General features: G+C 33.8%; 1 protein-coding gene across 4 annotated transcripts in view; it reads left to right on the top strand.

The window, feature by feature from the left end:
- The window catches only part of EBAG9 (estrogen receptor binding site associated antigen 9), a 1,013,262-nt gene extending 990,060 nt beyond the window's left edge, over positions 1-23,202 (top strand). For 3 of the 4 annotated variants that reach the window (XM_050801388.1, XM_050801389.1, XM_050801390.1), the window contains 6 exons: positions 9,499-9,596; positions 12,521-12,599; positions 13,371-13,529; positions 15,150-15,257; positions 19,085-19,176; positions 22,682-23,202. In XM_050801388.1, the coding sequence (XP_050657345.1) occupies positions 9,499-9,596; positions 12,521-12,599; positions 13,371-13,529; positions 15,150-15,257; positions 19,085-19,176; positions 22,682-22,802 (657 nt within the window). In that variant the 3' untranslated portion in view covers positions 22,803-23,202. Of the gene's footprint in view, positions 1-7,040; positions 8,357-9,498; positions 9,597-12,520; positions 12,600-13,370; positions 13,530-15,149; positions 15,258-19,084; positions 19,177-22,681 lie in introns of those variants that run through there. The other variant, XM_050801391.1, reaches the window with a different exon arrangement.
- Positions 23,203-25,799: the final 2,597 nt, after the last annotated feature.

Here is a 25,799-nt window from a genome sequence, read left to right as displayed (position 1 = left end):
CTCATTTATTAAACGGGAGTAGTGAAAAACCTACCTCTTTTGGTTGTCCTGAGGATTCCAGTGAGGTGAGCGAACATTTTCTTGAACGTTCAAGCGCTCAAGGAATGTTAATTTCCTTCCATTCAGCAAATATTTGAGTACCTACTATGTGCCCAACTTTGACAAACCTATAAATACTAGAATGAGCAAGACTGATTGATGGACGCCCTGCTTCTTTAGTTTCTTGCATTCCTCAGGAACAAGTTTATGGGCAAGCTCATGACAATTGGGAGTGAACGCAGAGTTTCCCTGTGCGGAGTTGGTAGTATTTCCCAGCCTCCAAATCCAAAGTAGCGACTGAAACATAGTAAGTGCTAATGTATATTCATTTAGATGAATCGGGACATTAAGTAAATACAGATCTCAAAGGATATTCCTGCCTGCCAGTCAGTGTAACTGATAAAATCAAAGTGTGACTTGATCGCATTTTCCCTATTTTAGTGCAACTGGTTGGACAATTTATCTTGGAAGTGGTAGTATCACGGAATTATTAAGAATGCTCATTGTTCATGAGATGTTCTTGACTTTTGAATTAAACAGACCAAGGTTTGAATGGAGTCAGTGGATGTGCTAACTCTGTTTAATTCTATGAAACAAGGACGGTAATATCTATCTCATAAGATGGCTTTTTGAGTCAAGTGAGTTAACATTTCGATAGTACTTGGTCCATAGTAGACAGTCAGTGAGTATCAGTTCTCCTCTTTAATTAATCACAAAAGAAAATTTTCCACAGAATGAGGATATTCTTGATTGCTAGGGAGAGAATTCTATTCTGTAATCACTAAAAAACCCAGTTTCTATTTTTTGTTGGGAAAAAAAAATCAACCTTTAAATTTTACCTCCAATTTGCATTGAAGTCATTCAAGTTGGCGAATATTTATTAAGCAATGACACTAACAATATTTGGAAAGGTGATGGCTGTGGTTACCAGGGCTCTATATGAAATTTATTCTCAACTTTTATTCATATATATCCTAAAACTGACAGTCCCAAATGGTAAATATCATCTTCTTTCTTCACAACCTACTGATAGAGTATCTCCTTGATTCTATTTCCTTCCCCGCCAAGTACCACATGTTCTATAGTCTCTTTTCTGGCTTTTTTTCTTGTAATTTTTCAGAAAATTTAGACTAATTTTCATTTGAGAAAGTTTTCTTTTGGTTGAGAATTTTGTTCTTGACAAATCAGCTTTAAATGAAGGAATCATTCACCATCGTAATTTTTCAGATCATTCTACTCGTAATGAAGCAATCAAACTTTTTTTCAACTCTTACTTGGCAAATGGTAACTGAAGGTACCAAATGAATAAAATACTCTAGAGAAGGGTTGTACAGGGCAAAGTAAGGTATAGAAATAACCATGATACAAAATAAAAAATGTTGTTTCTCGGAAAGAATAAAATACCAAACTTAAGAAGACTTTACAGTAGTCCAGCAAGAGGTAATAAAGGCTTATGCTAGAGAGATTACAGTGGAAATAAGAAAGAATATGGGCAGTACTGGGAAATTGAATAGAGTCTTTTTTGGGAATTAGGTATAAGGAGAGAGAAAGGAGGAATCAGCATTGTTGCATGATTTGAACCTGAGTAAACCACTAGTTGGGATGTTTTTGACAGAAGTATTTAGATTACTGGAGTAAAATTTTTTTAATATTCTGGTTCTTTTTTTTTTTTTTTTTTTTTACAGTCACTGTCTTTTCATACTGTCAATTAGTAGACCACTTCCAGGTTAGGCATTCAGTAAATCGTTCAGCTCATATGGAGAGACAGCCTCCATATGTACAAAAGTACATGAGCATTGCTAAGGTAACATTTTGGACCCCTGTCTTTGTACCTTAATTGTCTACAAGCCCCTTCTGACCCTAGAAATAGAAAAGACTCGTGCATATTTTGCCTTTCCTTAGAAGGAACTAGCAGTGATGGCTCTACAGAGCAATCAAAATCAGATACTATGCGAGTTAAGTATGTTTTTCTGGCTTTCTGATTTTGTTTTATTCTTATTTTTTATGTGTTTGTTTGGAACTTTTGTATTGAGGTATAGCATACAAAGAGCACATACAGTCAAGGATGTGGTATTACTACTCAGATTGAGATATTAGATCTTAGCTCTCTAATGCTTCAGTATGCCCTATCAGAGATAACCATTATTTTTTTACTATATAATTTTTAACCCATTCAATGTAATGTTTTATTAAGTAAAAAACTGCATTACATGCTTTTTTCAAGACTTTAGGAGTCTTGAATGCCCATGAAATGCATTTTTAAAAAGCATGGGCTAGGCACGGTAGCTTACACCTGTAATCCCAGCACTTTGGAAGGCTGAGGCAGGCAGATCATTTGAGGCCAGGAGTTTGAGACCAGCCTAGCCAACACAGCGAAACCCCGTCTCTACTAAAAAACAGAAAAATTAGCGGGTGTGGTGGCTTGTGCCAGTAGTCCCAGATTTGGGGGTGACTGAGGCTCGAGAATAGCTTGAACCCAGGAGACAGAGGTTGCAGTGAGCCAAGATCATACTGCCACACTCCAGCCTGGGAGGCACAGCAAGACTCTATCTCAAAAACAAACAAACGAACAAAAAAAGTGTGTTATAGTACAGGGATGGTATATTTATCCAGGATGATTTTACTCCTTATGTTTCTAGATGTTATTGCTTATCTTATGCTCATGTAAGGTAATTAAAAAACTAATCAGTATTTCAGTTTTTAAAAGGAGTATATAGCTGTCCCTTTAATGTGGTCACATGATAATTATTACTTAAGTTAGGTTTTATCCCCTTTTAAGTAAGTATGTGTAGAACTGAAGTCCAAATATACTGCTTATGCTTTTTTATTTTGGAAAAAAATATCACATTATTGTATGTTTTTTCTGTTTGTTTTAAGAAATCAGCACTCTAAATAATTGTATTAATCAAGTGTTGTGATTGTTTCTAAAGGTGTTACTATTGGATTGAGAGGCCAGTCTGTTTTAGTTGTGGTTTTGTTATTAGCTGGTTGTTTCACCTTGAGCAGAACCGTTAACTTCAGTGTATCTTAGTTTCCTTATTCAGAAAATTTAAGAAGCTGGATGACATATTCTCCAGCTGTTCCAATGACAGGAATCATGATTCTGAATACTTAGTAATTCTCCTCCTTTGACAAAGACAAGGCAAGGAAAAGCTAAGACATGAGATTCCATTATCAGTAACGTCATTCCTGTAAGTGTGTGCACATTTGCATGCACATATGTATGTTTGCCTGTGTATTTCTTGTGACTTGATTTAACATGTGGTCTATTCTACCTCTCAACATTGGAAAAATGACTGTCTCTCATGGATTAACAGATTTTTTTTCCCCTCTTTTGTATATATTTTGAGGCTCTTAGTCGGGACATTGTCATAGTTACTTAAGTATTCAACTTTAACTTGTGCCAAAACTCATCTTAAGAAATTTTAAAAATTAAATAGTGATTATTAGGGTAAATACATATATACGCAATATATATGATATATAGTATATATATGTATATATAATATATGTGTGTGTATATATACACATATATAGATACATATACATATATACACATATATAGATATATGTATATATAAATACATAATACGCAATACATGTGTAGTATAGGTGACTAAAATGTATAAGAAAAATTTGAAAATTAAGAACCATGTTTAAAAAGGATACAGGCTGGGCGTAGTGGCCCACACCTGTAATTCCAGCACTTTGGGAGGCCGAGGGGGTGGATCACTTGAGGTTAAGAGTTCGAGATTAGCCTGGCCAACATGGTGAAACCCCGTCTCTATTAAAAATACAAAAATTACCCTGGTGTGGTGGCAGGCACCTGTTGCCCCAGCTACTCGGAAGGCTGAGACAGGAGAATTGCTTGAACCCGGGAAGCAGAAGTTGCGGTGAGCTGAGATTGCACCATGGCACGGCACTCCAGCCTGGGCGGCAGAGCAAGACTGTGTCTTCCCCCCCACTCCCCCCCCAAAAAAAGGCTACCAAAATAATACAGGTTTTACCTTTTTTTTTTTTTTTTTTTGAAATGGAGTCTCATTCTGTTGCCCAGGCTGGAGTGCAGTGGTATGATCTCTGCTCACCACAACCTTCACCTCTCAGGTTCAAGCGATTCTCCTGCCTCAGCCTCCTGAGTAGCTGGGACTACAGGCATGTGCCACCACACCTGGCTAATTTTTGTATTATTAGTAGAGGCGGGATTTCACCATATTGGCCAGGCTGGTCTTGATCTCCTGACCTCTTGATCTGCTCGCCTCAGCCTTCCAAAGCGCTGGGACTACAGACGTGAGCCACCACACCTGGCATAGTTTTGCCATTTTTAGAATCTTTATTCCTATCATTGCTGTGGCTGTAGTTTTCAATTCCTGTATCATCTCTTTCATAAAGACATATATCTTGTTATTTAATCGTAGGGAGGCAGTATGAGTATAATCTTTAAGGATTGAAACATTGCAGCCAGACTCTTTGGGTTCAAATTCCAGTTCTATAACTTATCAGTTCTGTGTCGTTGGCAGCTTGCTTAACCCCTCTGTGCCTTAGTTTTCTTATCTGAAGTAGGGACAAAATAGTACTTGCTTCAAGTCCTTCCCATGGTTGTTGTGAGCATTAAATGAGTTACTACATGTTAATCACTAAGAAGAATGCTTTTCATGAAATATAAAGTAAGTTATTACAGTATATTGCAACGCTATTGTGAAATCAGATTTCTGTTTTTAGAGAAGTTCTGACATAATGTTTCTTTTCACTAATTGTCCTAGTTTCCTAATGGAAGTTGGCTTTCTACAAAGTAACAAATAATTGATACAAGATAATTATGGTGTTGATGACTTTTAAAAATAATATTCTAATCAGAATATGAACAGCGTTCTAATTTAAGTGACATAATATTGTTCAAAAATGTCTTGGTGTAGATTGTTTTAACAGCTCTTTTGAGCTCTAATTGAAATACAATAATCTGTATATAATTAAAGTATACAATTTGATTAGTTTTGATGAATATATATACACTCACCTATGAAACCACCACAATTGAAGCAGTAAATATATCCATTACCTGCAAAAGTTTCCTCATGTCCCTCAGTGGTCCTTCCTTCCCACTCGTCCCCTGCCCCATTACAAGCCACTGCTGATATTTTCTGTCACTCTATATTTGTTTATAATTTCTTGAGCAAGCTTGTCCAATCTGCTGCCTGTGGGCCTCATGCAGCCCGGATGGCTTTGAATGCAGCCCAATGCAAATTAGTAAACTCTCTTAAAACATTATGAGCTTTTTTTGCAATTTTTTTAGGCTTATCAGCTCTGGTTAGTGTTAGTATATTTTGTGTGTGGCCCAGGACAATTCTTCTTCTTCCAGTGTGGCCCAGGGAAGCCAAAAGATTGAACACCCCTGTTCTAGAGCTTAAAAAATGCTGTGTATGGAATCATACAGTGTATACTTTTTTGGTGGTCTGACTCTTCATTCAGTAAAATTATTCTGAGATATAGTCATGCTATTACTTGTAACAATAGTTCATTTCTATTTATTGTTGAGTAGTAGTCTGTTGTATTTATATACTACAATTTGTTTATCCACTCACCTGTTGATATACATTTGTGTTATTTCCAGTTTGGAGCTATTAAGTAAAAAAGCTGCTATTCAAATACAAGTCTTTATTTATTTATTTATTTCAGTTTTTTTTTTTTTTTTTTTTTTTTTGAGATGGAGTCCTGCTCTGTCACCAGGCTGAAGTACAGTGGCTCAATCTTGGCTCACTGCAACTTCCGCGTCCTGCATTCAAGCTATTCTCCTGCCTTACCCTTCAAATACGAGTCTTTATATGGCTATATGCTTTTCTTTATCTTGGGTAAATTACTAGGAGTAGAATGGCTGGGTCATATGGTAGATGTCTGTCAAACTTTGTAAGAAACTGCCCAACTGTTTTTCAAAGTGGTTGTACATTTTACTTTCCCACTACTAAAGTGTGAGAGTGCCAGTTGTTCCAAATCCCTGCCAGTACTTGCTATGGTCATTATTTTTAGTTTGAATCATCCCAGTAGGTATGTAATAATTTCTCACTGTGGTTTTAATTTTCATTTTTCTGATGATTAAAGATGTTGACCATCATTTAATGTACTTATTTACCATTGTATATGTTCTTTTTCTTTTCTTTTCTTTTTTTTTTTTTTTTGAGACAGAGTCTTGCTCTGTCGCCCAGGCTGGAGCAGTTCAAGTTCTCCGCTCACTTCAAGTTCCGCCTCCTGGGCTTATGCCATTCTGCTGCCTCAGTCTACAGAGTAGCTGGGACTACAGGTGCCCACCACCACACCTGGCTAATTTTTTGTATTTTTAGTAGAGACAGGGTTTCACTGTGTTCACCAGGATGTTCTTGTTCTCCTGACCTTGTGATCTGCCCACCTTGGCCTCCCAAAGTGCCGGGATTACGGGCGTGAGGCACGGCGCCCAGCCAGGTATATATTTTTTGATGAAACGTCTAGTTAGACCTTTTGCTCATTTTTACATTGAGTTTTTTTTAAATTATTTTTGAATTTTGAGAGGTTCTTATATATTCTGGGTTTAAGTCCGTTATCAGACGTATGCTTTGCAAGGATTTTTCTCTCAGTCTGTGACTTGTCTTTTTGTTCCATTAATAGTGTTTTTGAATTGTAGTTTTTAATTTTCATAAAGTCCAATTTGCCAATCTTTTATTTTATGGATTGTGCTTTTGTTGTATTACCTAAAAATCTTTGCCTGACCCAGGGTCACCAGGTTTTTTTTTTTTTTTTCTTGGAAATTTTGTAGTTTCAGACTACATTTAGGTCTCTGATGTATTTTTAATTACTTGTAACTGGTGCCAGATATATATTGAAGGTTTTTGTTTTGATTTTTTCCAAGTGGATATCCAGTTTAACCAGTACTTTTTTTTTTCTTAATACCTATTCTTTTCTCTCTGAATTAACCTTTGCATCTTTATTAAATTTCAGTTGTTTGTATGTATGTGGGTCTATTCCTGTACTTTTCATTGATCTATTCATGTATTTTGATTCTAATACTATTCATTTTTTATTACTGAAGCTTTATAACAAGTCTTGAAACCAGATAGTGCTAGCAGTTTTACCTTGTTCTTTTTCAGTGTTGTTTTGGCTATTATATACCTTCTTTGCATTTCCATATGGATTTTAGAAATTAGCTTGTCAAGTTTTACAGAAAAAACCTGCCAAGATTTTGGTTGAGATTGCATGGAATCTATAACTCATTTCGGGAAATGTTGATATCTTAATAAAAGTCTTCTATCTCTGAAAAAGTCTTTTTAAAGTAATATAGGCCTTTTAAATGTCTCAGCAATATTTGATAGTTTTCAGTAATCAAGTCCTTAATTAGATTTGTCCTCAAGTATCATATTTTTTATGCCTATGTAAATGTTTTTTTAACATTTCAATTTCTTACTGATAGTTGTTAATGTGTAGAAATACAATTAATTGTAGATCCCATTGAATTTTCCACGTAGAGTAGCACACTTTTATTTCTTCCTTTCCATTCTGGATGCTTTTTATTTCTTTTCTATTTTTTTCTTTTTTCTTTTTTTTTGCTGGATTACATTGGCCAGAACTTCCACTATGATGTTGACTGAAAGTAGAAAAAGCAGACATGCTTGTGTTGTTCATGATCGTAGGGAGAAACTATCGAATTTTTTTTTTACCGTTAAGTCTTATATTACTGTAGTTTTTTCATAGACGTTCTTGATCAAGTTGAGAAAGTTCCCTTATACTTTGCAGCATTTTTTTTTTTTAAACAGGAATGGATGTTGAGTTTTGTCAAAGGCTTTTTCTGTCTCTATTGGGATGTTTATATGGTTGTTCGTTTTTAGTTTGCTAATACAGTGAATGACATTTGATTTTTAAATGTTAAACCAATCCAACATTTCCAAACTAAGCACCAATTTTTCACGCTGTTGTATCCATTTATATATTGTTGGATTTAATTTACTAACATTTGGCTAAGGAGATTTCTGTCTAGATTCATAGAATATTAATAGTTTTCTTTTCTGGTAATATCTTTGGATTAGTATCAGTGTAATACTGGCCTCAAATAATGAGTTGGGAAAATATTCCTTCTTCAGTTTTTTGGCAGTTTGTATAGAATGGGTATTATTCCTTCCTAAATGTTTTGTAGAATTTACCAGTGAAGCCATCTGTGCCTGGGAAACTTTTATAACTACAAATTTAATTTCTTTAATAGATACACAGATTTTCAGGTTGTTCTTATGCTTTAGTAATTTGTGTCTTTCAGAGAAGTTGTCCATTTCATTTCAGTTGTCAAGTAAATACAGGAACAAAGGTAAACGTAATAGTTCTTCAGTATCCTTTTAATATCTGCAGAATCTAATGTCATCTGTCTTGTTTATGATATTGGCGAAATTCTATTATTAAGGACACATGTTTTAGATTGTTATGTACTTTTTGTTAATTGACCCCTTTATCACTGTGAAATGAGCACTTTTATATCTGGTAATGTTCTTTTTGCTATAATCTGTCTAGCGTTGAAAGAGTCGCTTCAACTTCTTAGTGCTAGCATAGTATATTTTCTCCTATCCTTTTACTTTTAACCTATTTGTGTCTTTTTATTTAAAATGCGTTTCTCATTGGCAGCATAGAGGGGGCCGGTCTTCCTTTCTTATCCAATCTAACAATCTCTGCCTTTCAATTGAAATGCTACACAATTTGCATTTAATGAGATTATTGATATGGTTAGATTTACGTCTGTCATCATACTTGTTTTTGACTTGTCCCATGTGTTATTTGTTCTCTTTTCTTTGTTTCCTGCTGCCTTTTCAGTTGAGTAGTTTTTAATCTCCCTTCTTGTCTTATTGGTTGTGACCAGCCCTTACACCTCAGAATATATGATTTAATGGACTTACTAGAGGTAGTCCTAGGTATTGGCATTTCTTTAATAGATTCCCGGATTTGTGAACCACTGGACTAAATGAGCTCCATGGTAACTTTCAACTTACTAGCTATGTGACTTTGATCAAGTTATGTGACCTCTCTTAATTCAATTTCCTCATCTATAAAATGGATATAAGGAAACATATTCATCTGCAAGTTAAAAATATTTAAAATATTTTAAATAGTATGTTCATGTGGTTCAAACTTCAAAAGGTACACAGAGATTTAATATATACTATTTTATACTTTTGATTTTTTGAATTGTAAATTTTTGTATTAATAGGTTTAGGTAAAATATTTTCAAAAACTCAAAATGAGGGATTTTATCCTTACAACCACTGAAAACTCAAAAATCTGGTTTTTGAATTGTTAATATGATTTAAATTATAATTTTAAAATTTACTGTGTTATAGTTTCTAGAGAAAAGTAAAAACTATCTTAAATTTTTCTCAGTGCATAATAGGTCTCTTCAGGACAGGAGTATGACTTTTGAAATCGATTTACTGCATTTTTTGTTTTGTGCCTCTTCCACAGGTTTTGATTCCCACCATGGCCATCACCCAGTTTCGGTTATTTAAATTTTGTACCTGCCTAGCAACAGTATTCTCATTCCTAAAGAGATTAATATGCAGGTAAGTTTTATGTTCAAACTGACCTGTTTATCTCCTCGCTGGTTTTGGATACCTTCAAAACTTAAAATTTTGTGGATGGGACAGGTTATATTTAAGCTGAATATCTTGATTGCAGTATTTATTCATTAATTCCTAGTAATTTTTAAATACTTTTTCTCTACTTCAGATCTAGAAAATAGAGGTTCAGTTGTTTTTGTTCATTCAAATTCTTACACTTTCCACTAAAATAATATGCTTAATACTATTTAGGAATAGACAGACCAACTTTCGTTGTTATAATCATCACAGAACTTTGATGTATTTGTTTCGTTATAGGAATGTTTTAAAGTGATTAGGTGAAATTCAGAATAGATATTTCTGCCTATACTACAGTAGTGCTGTTTTTATATTTAAAAAAAGTTATTTTGTCTATTTAAGTAACATTCCAGAATATGCTAGTCAAGGGCAGGTAGGTCATTTGCTTTAGGACATCATCTGTAGACTTCAGTTCCTTCTGTTTTGTCACAGGATCATACCCAAGAGCTATGATTTCTAAAATGTGTGCTGAGGCACCTCAGGGCTTTACATGAAATTCACAGGGATGCCATAGAATATTTTAAATTTTCCAGTGAAACATAGTGATAGCATCTGTTGAATACCTCAACTCAAAGTAGTTCATATTTGCAACGTTAAATCCTGCAGTATTTTTTTATGATGGTATTCTTTAATGTTTGAGATAGTTTTTGTTTACTTATATTTTTGGTGACATCTCGTTGCAAAGCCAGAATTTTAGGTTGTAATTAAAAGCAAGTACTGCACCAAAATTAATGTAGAACTGAAAACAAGAATGATGGTCTCCAGTCTTATTCTAAGGCATAAGAAGCTGTGGAGTGTTCAACAGGCACACACATTTCATTAATAAGTACAGTGATTGTGGTTATTTAAGAATAAAATAGAAATATGACATTTTCTTTAAATGTGTATTTTTTACAATGGCTACTAAGCAGTTAGGACATACTTAAGTATTAAGATTTTTGGGTGTAACTACCTTATTTGGTGGAATTGTTAGGTGTTTCTGTGGCCTAAGGGTACTGTGAAAAAGTTACACACTAAGAGGAGGGTATAGTAAAAGAGGAAATGGATAGCAATCAGCTCTTTATATATATATAGAGAGAGAGAGAGACATGATTTAGAGGTTGCACACAACAATTTTTGCACTGCCTGCTTTCCAGAGCTTAGTCATATGGCCCCCTAGCTGCAAGGAAGGATGGGAACTGCAGTCTCTGGCTAAATGACCATTTGATAGCTGCTAAAACTCTGAGACTTAAGTGCCATTGAATTTATTGCTACAAGTAGAGTGGTCTGAGATTTAAAAAAAAAAAAAAGTCCAGGGTATTGCAAGAGACCAAGTGGGTGAAATGATCATCCAGAGATAATCACTCGAGCAGAAGTCAAGAAAGAAATGGAAAATTTAGGTGGTTGACTTGAAATCACCCAAGAGGGTAGGATTTGGGAAGTAGAAAAAGGAGTGACCTAAGTGTTTAAATGACCAGAGAATGAGGAAGAGAATGGCCAGAAATTCACCAGGTAAAGCAACATTAAAAATGGGTATTAATTGCCAGAAGACAGGAAGTTAAAATAAGAAGCATTGTGTTAACAGTGGTGATGAAATATAGATGTTTTCTTTTTGCACTACTATTTTTTAAAATTTTCATTAAATAGATTACTTTTACGATAAGAAATTTTCTTGATGTAAAAATATTAAGAACATTCCTATTGTAAATGTATACATATTTAGAATTGATTGTATGTTCTATTTTAAAACTGACCATATGTTAGGATAAGTTTCTCTTTGGTGTCTGAAGGAACCTTAGACCATGTATTTTAAAATACCAGGCTTGGCCAGGCATGGTAGCTCATGTCTGTAATCCCAGTGCCTTGGGAGGCCGAGGTGGGAGGATAGCTTGAGGCCAGGAGTTCAAGACCAGCCTGGGCAACACAGCAGAACCCCATCTCTACTGAAAGGAAAAACAGGCTTATGTCATAAATTTCATATTACTTTTTTATATTACTTTTCTATTCAGCGTTTAAACAAATATAGCTTTGAATCTGTAATAAAAATAGCTGACTTTATCAATTAGTTCTTATCGATGCTTTGTAGATTATTTGAAGTGAAGTAAGTGACTCATCATCTCTATTACCTGCCATTTTTTGTATGTTTTGCGATGTAGCAGGCACACACTGTCTAGGGATTTTAAATATGTCAGTTAATTAAATCCAAACAACCCTGCAAAAGTGGGTTTGAATACCTGCATTTTATAGATGAGGCTGTTGAGGCTGAGAAGTAGATAATTCTAACTAGACATAATAGAAGTAACATTGAAAACTGTGGTTTACAGATCCCACAGCACATGTTCTTAACAACTGAGTTATAGTACGTCCTGTTTAATGTGGTACTTCTCCTACTAATCCTTAAAACTAAATTACCGTTTGGTTCAAACCAGTGATTTAATTCTTAATAGTTAATCTTATCAAGAAACCCCATGTATAAAACATAAAAGCCAAGCCACCCTATTTAAAACAGCAAAGGTGGCCCAGAACTTCACCCACAGAACCCATAGCACTCCAAGGAGCATGCTCTGAAACCATCTTGCATTTTTGTTTTTGACTTTATATTCCTCTTGAATTTGTTTATAATTCGAAGTCTTAAGCCAAAAAGCAGTTTACGTTGTTCTGTTTCTGTCCAAGATTTAAAAAACATTCACAAGATGTCTGATTTATGACTTTTTTACCATAAATTAATGAGTAACTGTTAATTATTAAAATCAATAATCATAAAATTGAGAAAGATCTTGTTTTATAAGCCTTAAATTACCAGATACATAGTGCTTTTACTTTGCTTGTTTTGGTAGTTCTTGAAATAAATTATTTCATTTTTGTTTCAGATCTGGCAGAGGACGGAAATTAAGTGGAGACCAAATAACTTTACCAACTACAGTTGATTATTCATCAGTTCCTAAGCAGGTAGATTTTTCTTTGTTCTTTTGTTTTGTTTTGTTTTGTTTTTGAAAAATTGAGTAAGTGTCCTAGAACAATATATTAATAGAAATTACTTTGATTTTTGTTGTGTTGTTAAATTTATCTGGTCTGAAAATTCTATTTAGTTCTTCATTTTATCTTGTTTCTTTGTTGACATTTTCTATTTTGTTTTCATTGGTTTCAAGTGTTTGCTATTGCTTGTTGGAGCATTTTTATAATAGCTATTGTAAAGCCTTAGAGAATTCCAACATATCATTTTGGTGTTGGTATCTGTTGATTAACTTAACCTTGCAAATCAAGATTTATTGATTTTTATGTGCTGAATAATTCTGGGTTGTTTCATGAACATTTTGAATACTATGCTTTGAGACTTTGTCTTATTTAAATCATGTGGAGAAGCTTGGTATTTTTTATCAGATGATCAATCTGGTTAGGCTTAGGTGAAAATGTCCAGTCCTTCTATGGGTTGTAGTTTTAATGTCAGTTCAGTTTTCAGAACATTTGCTTTTGTTTTACTTTGTTTTTTGTTTTTTAATAGACATAATAGAATAAAATAGAACATAATATATCAGAATGTCTTGTATTTTTTCAACTTTTGATCAAGTTTTGATCTGCGATATAAAATGTGTATTTTCCTGTGGGTCAAAAATGTGTGAAAACCAGTGTTTTTTAAAGTCCATTTTTCCAATAAATCATCAATGAAATGTTCATTAAGTTGCCCCTTTGTGGCTGATACTGTTGATCAATTAAATTTAGACAGATGTTGAAGAGTGGACTTCCTGGGATGAAGATGCACCCACCAGTGTAAAGATCGAAGGAGGGAATGGGAGTGTGGCAACACAACAAAATTCTTTGGAACAACTGGAACCTGACTATTTTAAGGACATGACACCAACTATTAGGAAAACTCAGAAAGTATGTTAAGATTTATGCTTTTGGAGATTAAACTACTTTTTAGATTCCTATAGTTAAAATTAGATTATACAGTTCACATTTCTTAGAAAGCCTATTTCTAACTATCTGTTGTTTGTTTTCTGTCGTGTTAAGTAAGAATTTTATATGTTCAAATGACCTGGACATAGTTCTAGTAAGTTGTACCCCAAATCTTTTAAAATTATATTTATACATGTATCGAAATCCTACTATATGTCAGATTCTAGACTCCAATCTCTGCCATGGAGACTAAGGTGAATTGGATAAGAGTTCTAAGAAGTTCATACTTTAGTAATATCTACAGACTGATAAGTGGATTTTATTGTTTGTAACCATTATAAAACTGATGGAGGACTCTAAGAACTTAAGAATAATTGTGAGTTTGTATTAGTCATCTATACATTATTTAATCTCTTTTGAATTGAATATGGAAGATCATTTAGAGATACAGGGAATTACTGGAAAAAGCAGAATGCTTGAGTATTTTCCTTTTCATTTATCAAAATACTACATGTACTTTTTTTAAATCAAAAAATGTAGAAGAACTTATAATGAAAAGTTAGACTTCTGACCTATCACTCTTCTTAGCCAGTTCTACTTCCAAGAAGCAGCCACTCAATAATTTTCTGTTTGGATTTCTTCAAGTGTTTGTCACCATATCTATCTATAATATGATTATATTTCCATTTCTTGTTTACCAGTAACAGACATTGTCCATTACATTAATATTATGGTAAATGAAGATTTATTTCCCAGTTACTCTGCTATATCAGAAAAACACACTTAAAGCTCACTTTCCTGTTCAAACATAGAAAATGTGATCTCATATATATATATATATGTGTATATATATATTTACACACACTTTATAAAAATTAGGACATTATTTCACAATTTATAATGCAGTTGTTCCTCACCTTCTTTCTCTCAACTGATTTCAGCTATACATTTATATTTACATTGTCTAGGTTGATAACATTTACATTCTTTTTTGTTGAGTTGTCCAAATTTCTCAATGCTAAAACACATTAAATTGTGTATTTTTAAAGGATTCTTTAAGTGAGTTTCTTAGTAGAGGAATACCTTGTATTGTGGAAGTATACTGCTGCTCTCAGTAGGAAGCTAGTATATTACACTATAGTGCCTTATTAAATTAATTAGAGTGGAAATGCTTTGAATAAGGCTACCAACATATCATGTAAGTGTATTTTGTGATGCTACTGGCCTGAATGAGTTAATGTATTCATAGGTATCTCACATGCTGGGAGAGTTGTTTATACTATTGGCAGGATATGATACCTGTTCTTATTTAATACAGTAACTAAAAGTGATTGATTATATTTTGGGGTCTGGGGAAAGTAGGAGAGGAAGAAAGAAAATGAGACTGTATTAATTTTTAAAAGTGAAATACAATTTTTCTTAGTATGTAACTGATTTTTACAACAATTGCCTGGGATATTGGTATTTACAGACTTTTTTTAGTTTTTACGTTGTAAATTTTAAAAAGAAATATTTTAAGTAATTACAAAATGTTTTGGTTGTCTATTCTTATGTAGTGATTTGTAAAATATCCCTATAATTATTTTTCAATTAATCTTTCAGATTGTTATTAAGAAGAGAGAACCATTGAATTTTGGCATCCCAGATGGGAGCACAGGTTTTTCTAGTAGATTAGCAGCTACGCAAGATCTGCCTTTTATTCATCAGTCTGTAAGTATGTTAATGGTTCTAGGGAAAGGTTTCGTTTTGTTTCTGTTTTCTATAAAGCAGAGGAATAAAATCTAAATGAGTTTAACATAGTATTTATGTTTTTGTAACTTTGAAATAAGTTTAGCAGTTCGAGAGAGGTTAATCTGGAGTTTTACCAATCCTAACCTTTTATGAGATTGTAAATTACATTAGATACTAAGATCAAGGTCTCATTGTACACGTGAAAGATAGACACAATGTTATTTAAAAATATGAACATCAGAGAGATTACCCTTAAAATGAGAGATTCACCCTAATGGTAGATTATTTTAAAGTGAGTTGTGAATTGTTTTCTTCACAGAGTGTATTTTCATTCAAAGTATGACTTAATTTTAAATGATTTGACTTAAATGAAACTTTTTAAAGGAAAAATTTTTGAAAGAAGTAGACAGCTGAGGTTCTCAACCTTGGGAGCATATCAAAATCAGCTTTGGAAGTGTTTTAAAAGCACAGATGTCCAGACCCCTACCTACCTAAGCTTTAAGCATGCTTTGATTGATTGATTGATTATATTATCTATTGTTGTGTAACAACTCCAAATTCAGTGACTTGAAATAATAACAAATATTAATGTCACAGTTTCTGTGAATTGGGAATCCAGGTGACTAAACTGGGTGGTTCTAACTCAGAATTTCTCATGAGTTTGCAGACAAGTCATTGGGTTGGGTCTTCAATCATCTGAAGGCTTGACTGTGGTCGAAGGATTCATTTCAAAGACAGCTCACTTCTACACCTGACAAATTAATGCTGTTTGTTTGCACAAAGCTTCAGTTCCTTGCTGTGCACCTCTCCAAGGAGCTGCTTGAATTTCTTTATGACGTAACTGCTGATTTTCCCAGTAAGTGGTAAGAGAGTGAGAGCACTTGCTCATGGGTGAGGGTGACACCACAATGCCTTTTTGTGATGTGGTTTTATAAGTGATACACTGTCACTTCCACGTTATTTCTTTAGAAGCCACTAAATCCAGCCCACATGCAAGCCTCCACCTCTTGAAGGAAGGAATGTCTAAGAAGTTGTGGACGTATTTTTAAACTACATTTGTCTGTCAATCTATGTATTTTATTTATTTGTGTAAACTGCATAGTTGCTTCTGAGGCCCCTCTCCCCAGGTGACCCATGTATATGTATATTTTTAATTCATTGAGTAAAAACATTGTTTTTACTAAAGCCAGACCCTGTGGCATTAAAGGGTCTTTGCCTCAGAAAAATGCATTCTAGTAGGGGAGACATGATATTAAATAAATGATCACACATATCAATGTAATTACAAACTTTGATAATTCCTATGCAGTTACATGATGCTATGAACATACACCATAGATACTTAGCTGAATAGCGTAGCATTATAATGTTTAATTTTTTATTTTATACATCTCAAAATTAAACTTTATTCATATATGTTTGATCCGTATTGGTGAAATGCTTTAATCCTACCCGCTGAATTAGCAATATTTGCCACCTATATAATACTATAATACTATTGTAGCTCATTGTAAAGTTGTAAATATACAACTACTTACAGAGTTGAGAAGGGGTAAGTAGGGTAGATGGAGAATGTCTCCACTGCTGTTTCCACGTATTTTCCTCCCAAGCAGACAGAATGAAGGGGCATTGCATAGGAGAGGATGGTAACCTATTGGACTTTGTTTTCTATACCAAAAATAACTTACCATTCATTCTACAAATTAGATTCTTCTTTTAAACTATACATTTTATTTTTTTCTAGAATTCATCATTCGTATTGTTGTGAGAGTTCTTTTATACTAAAGATAAATGTCACGTTTTATACTATTTTAGTTTGTTCAATTGGTTTGGATATTTTTGTTGGGCAGGTGTATTTAGTTTTTATGTAGACAGATCTATCAATGGTTTTCTCCCTTTTTCTTTTTACTAAGGCCATCTCTACTAAAGGATCAGTACCACCCTTTTTAATGGTCTCTATAGTTTCACTTTTTTAAAAAATCTAAATATTTTATTTACTCTAACAGTCAAATACTTACTTTAGTGGAAGAATAGATAATATGAATGGGAAATTTACAAATAAGAAATAGACATAACCTAATTTGAAGAAAAGCTTGATCTTATTAGTGCTCAAAATAGGCCCAGTGAGGTGGTACATGCCTGTAATCTCAGCACGTTGGGAGGCCAAGGTGGGCAGGTCACTGGAGCTCAGGAGTTCGAGACCAGCCTGGGCAACATGGCGAAATCTCCCCTCTACCAAACTAAAAAAGTTAGCTGGGTGTGGTGGTGCGCGCCTATAGTCCCAGCTACTTGGGAGGGGCTGGTGTAAGAGGATTGCTTGAGCCCAAGAGGTCGAGGCTGCAGTGAGCCGTGATCACACCACTGCACTCCAGCCTAGGTGACAGAGTGAGACCCTGTCTCAAACAAAACAAAGTAAAATAACAAGATACAATTTTAAATCTTGTCAAATTAGTAAAGAGAAAAGAAAGCAGCTGAGTGCAGTGGCTCATACTTGTAATCCCAGCAATTTGGGAGGTTGAGGCAGGAGGATCACTTGAGGTCAGGAGTTCAAGACTAACCTGAACAACATAGCTAGATCTCATTTCTAAAAAAAGTAAAAAACAATTAGCCAGTTGTGGTGGCATGTGCCTGCAGTCCCAGCTACTAGGGCAACTGAGGTGGGAGGATCCCTGGAGCCCGGGAGTTTGAAGCTGTTGTGAGCCATGATCACACCATGCACTCCAGCCTGGGCAGCAAAGTGAAATGCTGATTCCTAAAACAAAAAAACAAAACAAAACAAAAAAAACAAGGAGGTGGGGAGAAGAAAAGGCAAGATTTCTACCTGCTGCAGTCAAGAGGATAGCTTGGTACTTTTCAAAGCTGTCATTTGCACTTTCAGTAGCTTTAAAAATGCTCCTTTCAGAAATGTATATTAAACAATTAGAAATATTTTAATAATTTTTAACAGAGTATGGTATTACATATATTGTCAGAAGAAGAAAGCTCAAAACATTCTATTTCATTTTTAGGGGTAAGTATTTAAAACAATATGATATTAAATAAATCTGTTCACAGATTGGTACCAGTTATTTTACACACAGTCACTTCCAAACCTACCTAAACAGTCCAGCATGACCATTTTCATTAGTTATTGAAAGAAAACAGTGAACTTTTGGAGGTCTGCCTTGGGAAATAGAGGTAGGGACCAGTAGATGATACCAGGTAAGAAAGACTGGGAAAAGGAAGCATGGCATAGAAGTATTTCAATAAAGGTACATTTTGCATGATTTGTCATTTTTGCCTAGGATTGACATAGTAAGTGCCAATAAAAAATCTCTGGTAAGTTACATATGCTTAAATGAAGATGAATGTGCTAGTTTTTACATTTCAGCTTGCAGTTCTTTTCAGCACAGATTAGTCCAGTCAAGGATTTCTGATTCAGTCTGGGATCAATCAATTTCTTGTCACTCTATCCCCAGCTCCCTCATCTTACTGAGAAGAGAAAGAAACCAAAGAAATGTTCTGTTCTTGTTCATTTCAAAATAAAGTACAGCAAAGAAGAAAATTTAAGAGAGTGTCCCATAAAACATAAAATAAAGAAGAAAGCTGGACTTGCCTTGGACTGTTGAGCATTGAAAGTCATACATCAGTTCTAGGCAAGCCAAAAGCAAAATCATTTGTGCCTTGTATAGGACAGGGTAAGGAAACTGAAAAGACACAGCAGAATGACAGGTTCTAAGTTACGTGTTAAAAGATACTCTTTTTGACGGCTATGTGGAGAAAGGATGACTTTTACTCTCTTAATTTTGTTTTACTTTTCATTGTAGTCTGAATTAGGTGACTTAGATACCTGGCAAGAAAATACCAATGCATGGGAAGAAGAAGAAGATGCAGCCTGGCAAGCAGAAGAAGTTCTAAGGTATTTGAGTGGCATTTATATTGCAACCTGAGTAGAAGAACTAGATTTCTTCCCTCCTGTGTTTCAAGTCAAGGGAGCCTATTCTGCCAAATATATTTTTCTTCATTTGAGCCTTAAATAATATGGAGTTTTTTGGGTTTTTTTTTGTATTTCAGACTGCAGATACTATTTTATATGATTAAAACCTCACGGAAACCAAGAATTTTAAGCACTGTAGGAACAAAATAACTTAATTAATGGCAAATGAAATGTTATGTATACATGTATATAAAAAGTTTTATATATATATATGGTTATATACATATGATACATATCATATTGCAAGCTTGATATTCCTCTAGATCAGAAGTTACAACTTTACTTCCATTTCCTCATGATCTAGCATAGTGCCCAGCACTGCTCATTTGAATGAAAATAACTTATGTGACACTGTACGTTTGTACATATATCTTAAATGATGTCCGTGAAAGCCCTATGTGTTAGATGAACTACCCATTCTACAAAAAATACTATTCCGGAAGTTCTAAAGTTCATTTTTATTGGTTGTTCTTTTTTGTGTGTGGGCAGCAAACATATTTCTTAGTACTGCTACGTTAGGTCAAAGAGTAAAGAGAAAATTTAAGGGAGAGCTGGTGACTACTGATTTTTAAAAATCAGATATTTAAATACATCTAAATAATTTATGCATTTTTAAAATTGTATAGTAAGATACAGCAATATAATTTTTTTATTTTAAAATTTAGATTGTTTTTATCATAGGAATAGCAAACAAATTATTCTTTATCTGACTCGCAACAAAAAAACGGATTTCATTTTTGTATTTTCCTTTCTTGGCTTTGTCAATAAATTACAGTTACTTTGAACAACCAGCAGAGGGTGCAGCTAAATAACTGGGAATTTTGTTTGAAGTTTTTGGTTTTTTTTCGTTTGAAATACATCAAGTCCTTTTTTGTTCGTTTGTTTTTTTTTTTGCTGGTTAGGGGAAGTGACATTTCAAAATTCAGTCAGGAAAATTGTGAGAGTTTTTAAAATTTAGTTCTTATTTAGTCAGTATAGCTTATCTTTTATAAAGGGAATATTTTTTAAATTGTGAACTGTAACACTTAGGATATTGCATGGATCATCAAAAAAGACAAATCATCTCTTTAAAATTCAGTGTTATTTTAAAAAGTAAATAATAAATACAGATGTCTGAGTATTTAAGACATTTTGGGGATTCTAGTAATTATTAGTGCCATTAACTGCAAAGACAAAGGAAGGGGGCTGTCCTTTTTAAATACGGTAATCTCACTGTAGAGTTCATGCCATGAGTTCACAAATATCTTAACATTGTACAAAAACCTTTTCTTTTTCATTATAGCCTCTTAACCCCTAACAAAACAAGACAAATGAAAAAAATGTACTTAAAAACTTAATGTTTTACCCTTTAAGGACAGCTTGGGAGAGTGAGATTGTTAATCTGCAATAGACATGCTTCATGCTGCAAGTACATAGGTAGAGCCAAAGAGAAATGGAGGCGTCAGTACATTGTTACTGCCCCTGAATAGACACTGAGCATTTTAAAAGTGTATCCACATTCCGTATCTTCTAACTCTGAGCTTTTTTCCTATTGCCACTATAAAATGCTGCCAGTACTGTGATCAGTATTGCTAAGAATGATGATTCTGGTACTTTAATAATTCCCAGCATGAATCTGGATAGGTAAAATGTATTGTCGTCTGCAGCTATCTCTTATGTTGTCTCTTTTACATTTTTGTTTTTGATACAGATTGGGTATCCCTTTCCAAAATGCTTGGAACCAGAAGTGTTTCAGATTTTGAAATTTTTGAAACCTTAGAATATTTGTGTTCTACTACTGGTTCATCATCTCAAATATGAAAATCTAAAATCTGAAATGCTCCAGTGACAATTTCCTTTGAGCATCAGGTCAGCCCTCAAAAAATTTCAGATTTTGGAGCATTTCAGATTTTGGATTTTTGTATTTGAGGTGCTCAGCCCTTATATTATTTTAGCTAGTAACCAGGTCAAAACTTTGTTATCTCACTTGTTTATAGCCTAGCCAGCCCTTTATAGTTTTTTCCTTACCTTCCTTTTTTCTTCTGGTTTGACATTTTTAGTTCAGATTATTAGTTTTTCTTGAACATGAGCAGAGTGATGAAAAATAGATTTTTTAAAACTGTTCTTCAGAAATTGATAGCAAAAGTCAAAATGTTGCCAAAAATAGTTTCTTTACTTTCTTGAATTTTGGTCATCCATAACTCTGCCTACTCCTGTTTATGATTGAAAACTGTACATACTTTTCACTCACTGTAGTCAGTATTGATCTCCCCCAGACATAGATAATCCACTTTGGATTTTTCTGCATATAACGTAATGTTGCCTATTCCATGCCCAATTGTGACCTGTAGCTTCCTTCCTCAACGCTGCATACTTGAACGATTTTCTCACACCCTAACCCTTCAGATCCAGGACCAACGTATGTTCACTCTGCTCTGTCCTGTTTCATCATCCCACTCCTACCTCCACTCCCTACATAAACCAATCAATAAAGATAGAGAGAGTGAGTCTGGGTCAGTGGAGTTATGGAAAGAGTAAGGAAGGGTTATGTGTTTCACAAAGTGTAATTAGTAAATACCTACCTCTCTTTTTTTAAAAAAAAACTTTTAAGTTCAGGGGTACATGTGCAGGATGTGCAGGTTTGTTACATAGGTAAACGTGTCAAGGGGGTTTGTCATACAGATTATTTCATCAGCCAGGTATTAAACCTAATATCCATTATTTTTCCTGATCCTCTCCCTCTGTCTAACCTCCTCCCTTCTGGTAGGTCCCAGTATGCATTGTTCTCTATATGTTCATGTGTTCTCATAATTTAGCGCCCACTTATAAGTGAGAACATGCAGTATTTGATTAAATACCCACCACTCTTCTCTTTGGTAGAGTTAGTCACATGTTAATCTTGAAATTTATTTCTAGATTCTAGGTGGAAGGTGTATCTTAAGTTTCCGTTTTCTTTTTGGAGCATGTGTTCTGTTCAGCTGTGTTCATCATTCTCTTTAAATACTGGCTGTTTATAACTACTATATTAACAGGAGATTATCAAGCTCAATATCAAGCTTTTCTGAATGGTATCCCCAGAAAAAGATGTGGTTCAATGGAAGTACTGTTTTACGAAATGGAGATAATCTGAATAAGAAGTGTCAGAAGATGTGGGTTCTTATCCCCGTACTTAATCCTATGACTTCGGCCAGTCACGTAGCCTTTATGCCTCATTTTACTTATTTGTAAAATAGAGATAATATTTCTTCTACTTCACAAGTCATGTTCTAGGAACTAAGAGAAATCCTGTTTTTGAAAATATTTGGAATTTTCAAGTTAGTGAGAAGATTTCAAGACTTTCAACATTTTATTTGGTGGTGATAAAAAGGCACTGCTATTTGTTTCTAGAATTTATTTGCCATTTTACCTGTGTAGTATTTTCTAAAAGTAAAAATATATTTCTTTTCAGACAGCAGAAACTAGCAGACAGAGAAAAGAGAGCAGCCGAACAACAAAGGAAGAAAATGGAAAAGGAAGCACAACGGCTAATGAAGAAGGAACAAAATAAAATTGGTGTGAAACTTTCATAACACATGTTCTTCACATTTTATCATGCCAGTAGGAGAAATCTCAGCTCCACAACTCTAGCAACATTTGTATGGATGTAAGAGTATTTTAAGAATATACACTGCTTGATTTTAATACATTGATCAAGCCATCCAGGACACCAGGATTCTCCCAAAGTACCTTGAACTCTTAGTGATTGAGACTCAAAAAAACAAAAAAGACTTGAGACAATGTTTTCTTCAATGTGCTCCAAATATAAGACATTTGTTTGCTGTACAGAAAGTATCACAAATGGAATATATCAGTACCTCTCAAGCTAGTGTTTCTAGCTAAATAAATGGGTGTATATAATTTTATGGTGGAAAAGGTCTGTTATGATTTCCTTCAATGTGCATAATGATAAAATAAATAATTTTAATATTCTTTTGTTTCCATGGTTACCTGACCTAAATTAGATAAATTGTAGGGCTTTAGCTTTCTTATTTTTGTCAAAAGTTGGTGTTGACATACATTCTCTCTAATTTGAACTGGTATTGTTTACGTTTGATACAACATTAAGGAATTTGATGATTTTCATTTCATGAAAATGACATTAAATGCAATAATTTTATTTATCATAAACATTTTGTACATCATTGTTTTCTTTTGGATTGGTGTTGTAATGTCATACATGTAATTTATACCGCATGTATAAACATTGAAAATCAACTAAAATGACATTTGTTTTACATTATAACTTGTGAGTTTTAAGAACTAGTATTAGTAGTTTTTTCCTTTCACTATAGATTTTAAGATGTTGTGGTATCTTTGAGTGCCTTAGTTCTTCCTCCATCCCAAAAGCCATTAATTTACAAATGCATAAAGCCATCAGGTCAAATATTTCAAAGCTTGTAGATGATTTCTGTATTAGCTTTAGATGTCCGACATTATGTAGGTTACCTGTGTTATTGGCTAGGATAACATTATTGATTCATTAAATAATAAAGGTAGGAATAATAATCTTTTATTTATGCTGTTGATTGGCTCCAAAATAGTCTTAAGGAAATAGTTAAATACTGTGTTTATAGGGGAAAGGTAGACTTGATAGTTTAAAATCCCATTAACCTTTTCATCACAACTGAAATGCATCCAGCTCGATTTTCCTATCATTTTAGAATTTTTAAAGATTTTTACTAAGTTACTGCCTAGAATCAACACTCTGTGAGATTTTAAAATGTGATAGATACTCTACAGGCCAAACCTTGCTAATTTATTTTACTTAAAGTGATATTTTATAGAAAAATCATAAGTTATACAATGAGAACCCTTTAAGCCCTTAGCCTAAGATTCCAGACTAAATGTGATTATAGAATAAGATGAAATTTAACTTTGATACAGAGTTTGTTATAGCCCCAAATTATATTTCCAGTTATATTCATTAGAATTTCTGCTAATAAACTCCCAACTTAAATAGAACTGGGCTCAAAGTTTTAATAATGTATTCTCTTCCTTCTTTGTATTTATATTTAGTTATTATGGGAATACAACATGGCTTGTCTAAATTTGGAGTTCATAAAGGATAAAACTTCCTTTAGCTCAATTACTTGTATTGCTTTTCCCCAGTAACTGAAAAGTATTTAAGTTTGCTTTGGTCATGATTTTCATATGTTTGAGGTTTTTTTTGTTGTTGTTTTTTGGCTTTTTGGTTTTTGGTTATTTAAAAATAAAGAGGTTAGAAATTATAGTTAGTATGATTAATTAGGAAGAAATATATTTTTCTTGTGGAAAGAATAGGTAACAATTCTGGAATTTATTTTATCTCTATTGATGTGTAAACTAAATTCCTGTATTAACTTGGGTATATTTTGGTCCCAAAAGTAGTCACTGAGTTAAATGCATATGATAAACAATTCATGGTAGCATACTGTCTCCTTTAGCTACTAAATTTACGGTTTCTATTTTTTGTTTTATTGATTTCAATAAAGAATTGTCAGTTTTAGATGCTTATTAGAAGTAATAAGAAATACTGGTAGGCTTAGATAGAATTAGTGACATTTTAACCATTACCAAAATTGTGCATTTCATGTACTGAGATAACAAGTAATCAAAGACATGTGAAACTTACCTTGTGTTTTTTTTTTTAATGTAATTTCATAGTTTCTAGCCATTTCCTGTAACATGTTTAATTGAGTTGATATTTTAGAACTGAAAGTTTTAAATTCTGCATCCAAATTTCTCAGTTTTGACATGCACTCGCCTCTGGGTGATTATTTCTAGGTTGTTTCTTGATGAAGATTGGTGACTGGGCAGAAGGTACCTAGAGAAATCAGCATCTGGATCGAGCTTCCAACACTACAAGCTACCACCACGGTGTAAACCTAACCATAGTCAGTGTTCCAAAAAGCTTGAATTTTGTTGAGAATGGTATGTTTCCTAAAGGATGGTTTGAGCCAGTCAGAGCTAACATACTCAACTTGTTTGATCCTATGAAGTTCAGATTTGGAATAATCAACAATGATTTTCATACTCCTTAAGCCCCTTGCTCAAAGGAAATCTTTAGGTGTGTAAGCAAACATGACAGTTAGGGTTCTGAATGGATCCATGCTGGGAGGTTGGGAGTGCACTAGAGCCTACAGATTGTTCCAGGGAAGGAGCTTATACCCTCTCAGGTGAACTGGAGGGCTGAAGAAGATAGTAGGTTCATGAAGAGCATATTTAGTAGCTAATACACTTGTTTTTGTCATTTACATAGTTTTTTTTAAATTTGAACTGATCTGTCCTAATACAATATGAAGAGACTTACTTTTTTCTTTGTGTAATTCCTTTCACTTTAATGTAACCAAAACTATCCCAAGCTTACAGCAACAGCTAGGCACTCCTTTTGTACTCAACTGTATTTTGATTTTTTTACATTGCCTTCTACTTTTTATCTTCCATCCCTCTTGGTCATGACCATTGGGCATACTCAATAACCAGAGTAAGTTTTGAGAGCTAGTAAAATGCTTTTTCACCAGACACCTTCGATCTTCTATAGCTTGAAG

Source organism: Macaca thibetana, chromosome 8, assembly GCF_024542745.1.
Source record: "Macaca thibetana thibetana isolate TM-01 chromosome 8, ASM2454274v1, whole genome shotgun sequence".
NCBI classification, from domain to species: Eukaryota; Metazoa; Chordata; class Mammalia; order Primates; family Cercopithecidae; genus Macaca; species Macaca thibetana.
The sequence above is the reverse complement of the archived record's forward strand: the minus strand, read 5'-3'. Positions and strand labels throughout refer to the sequence as shown.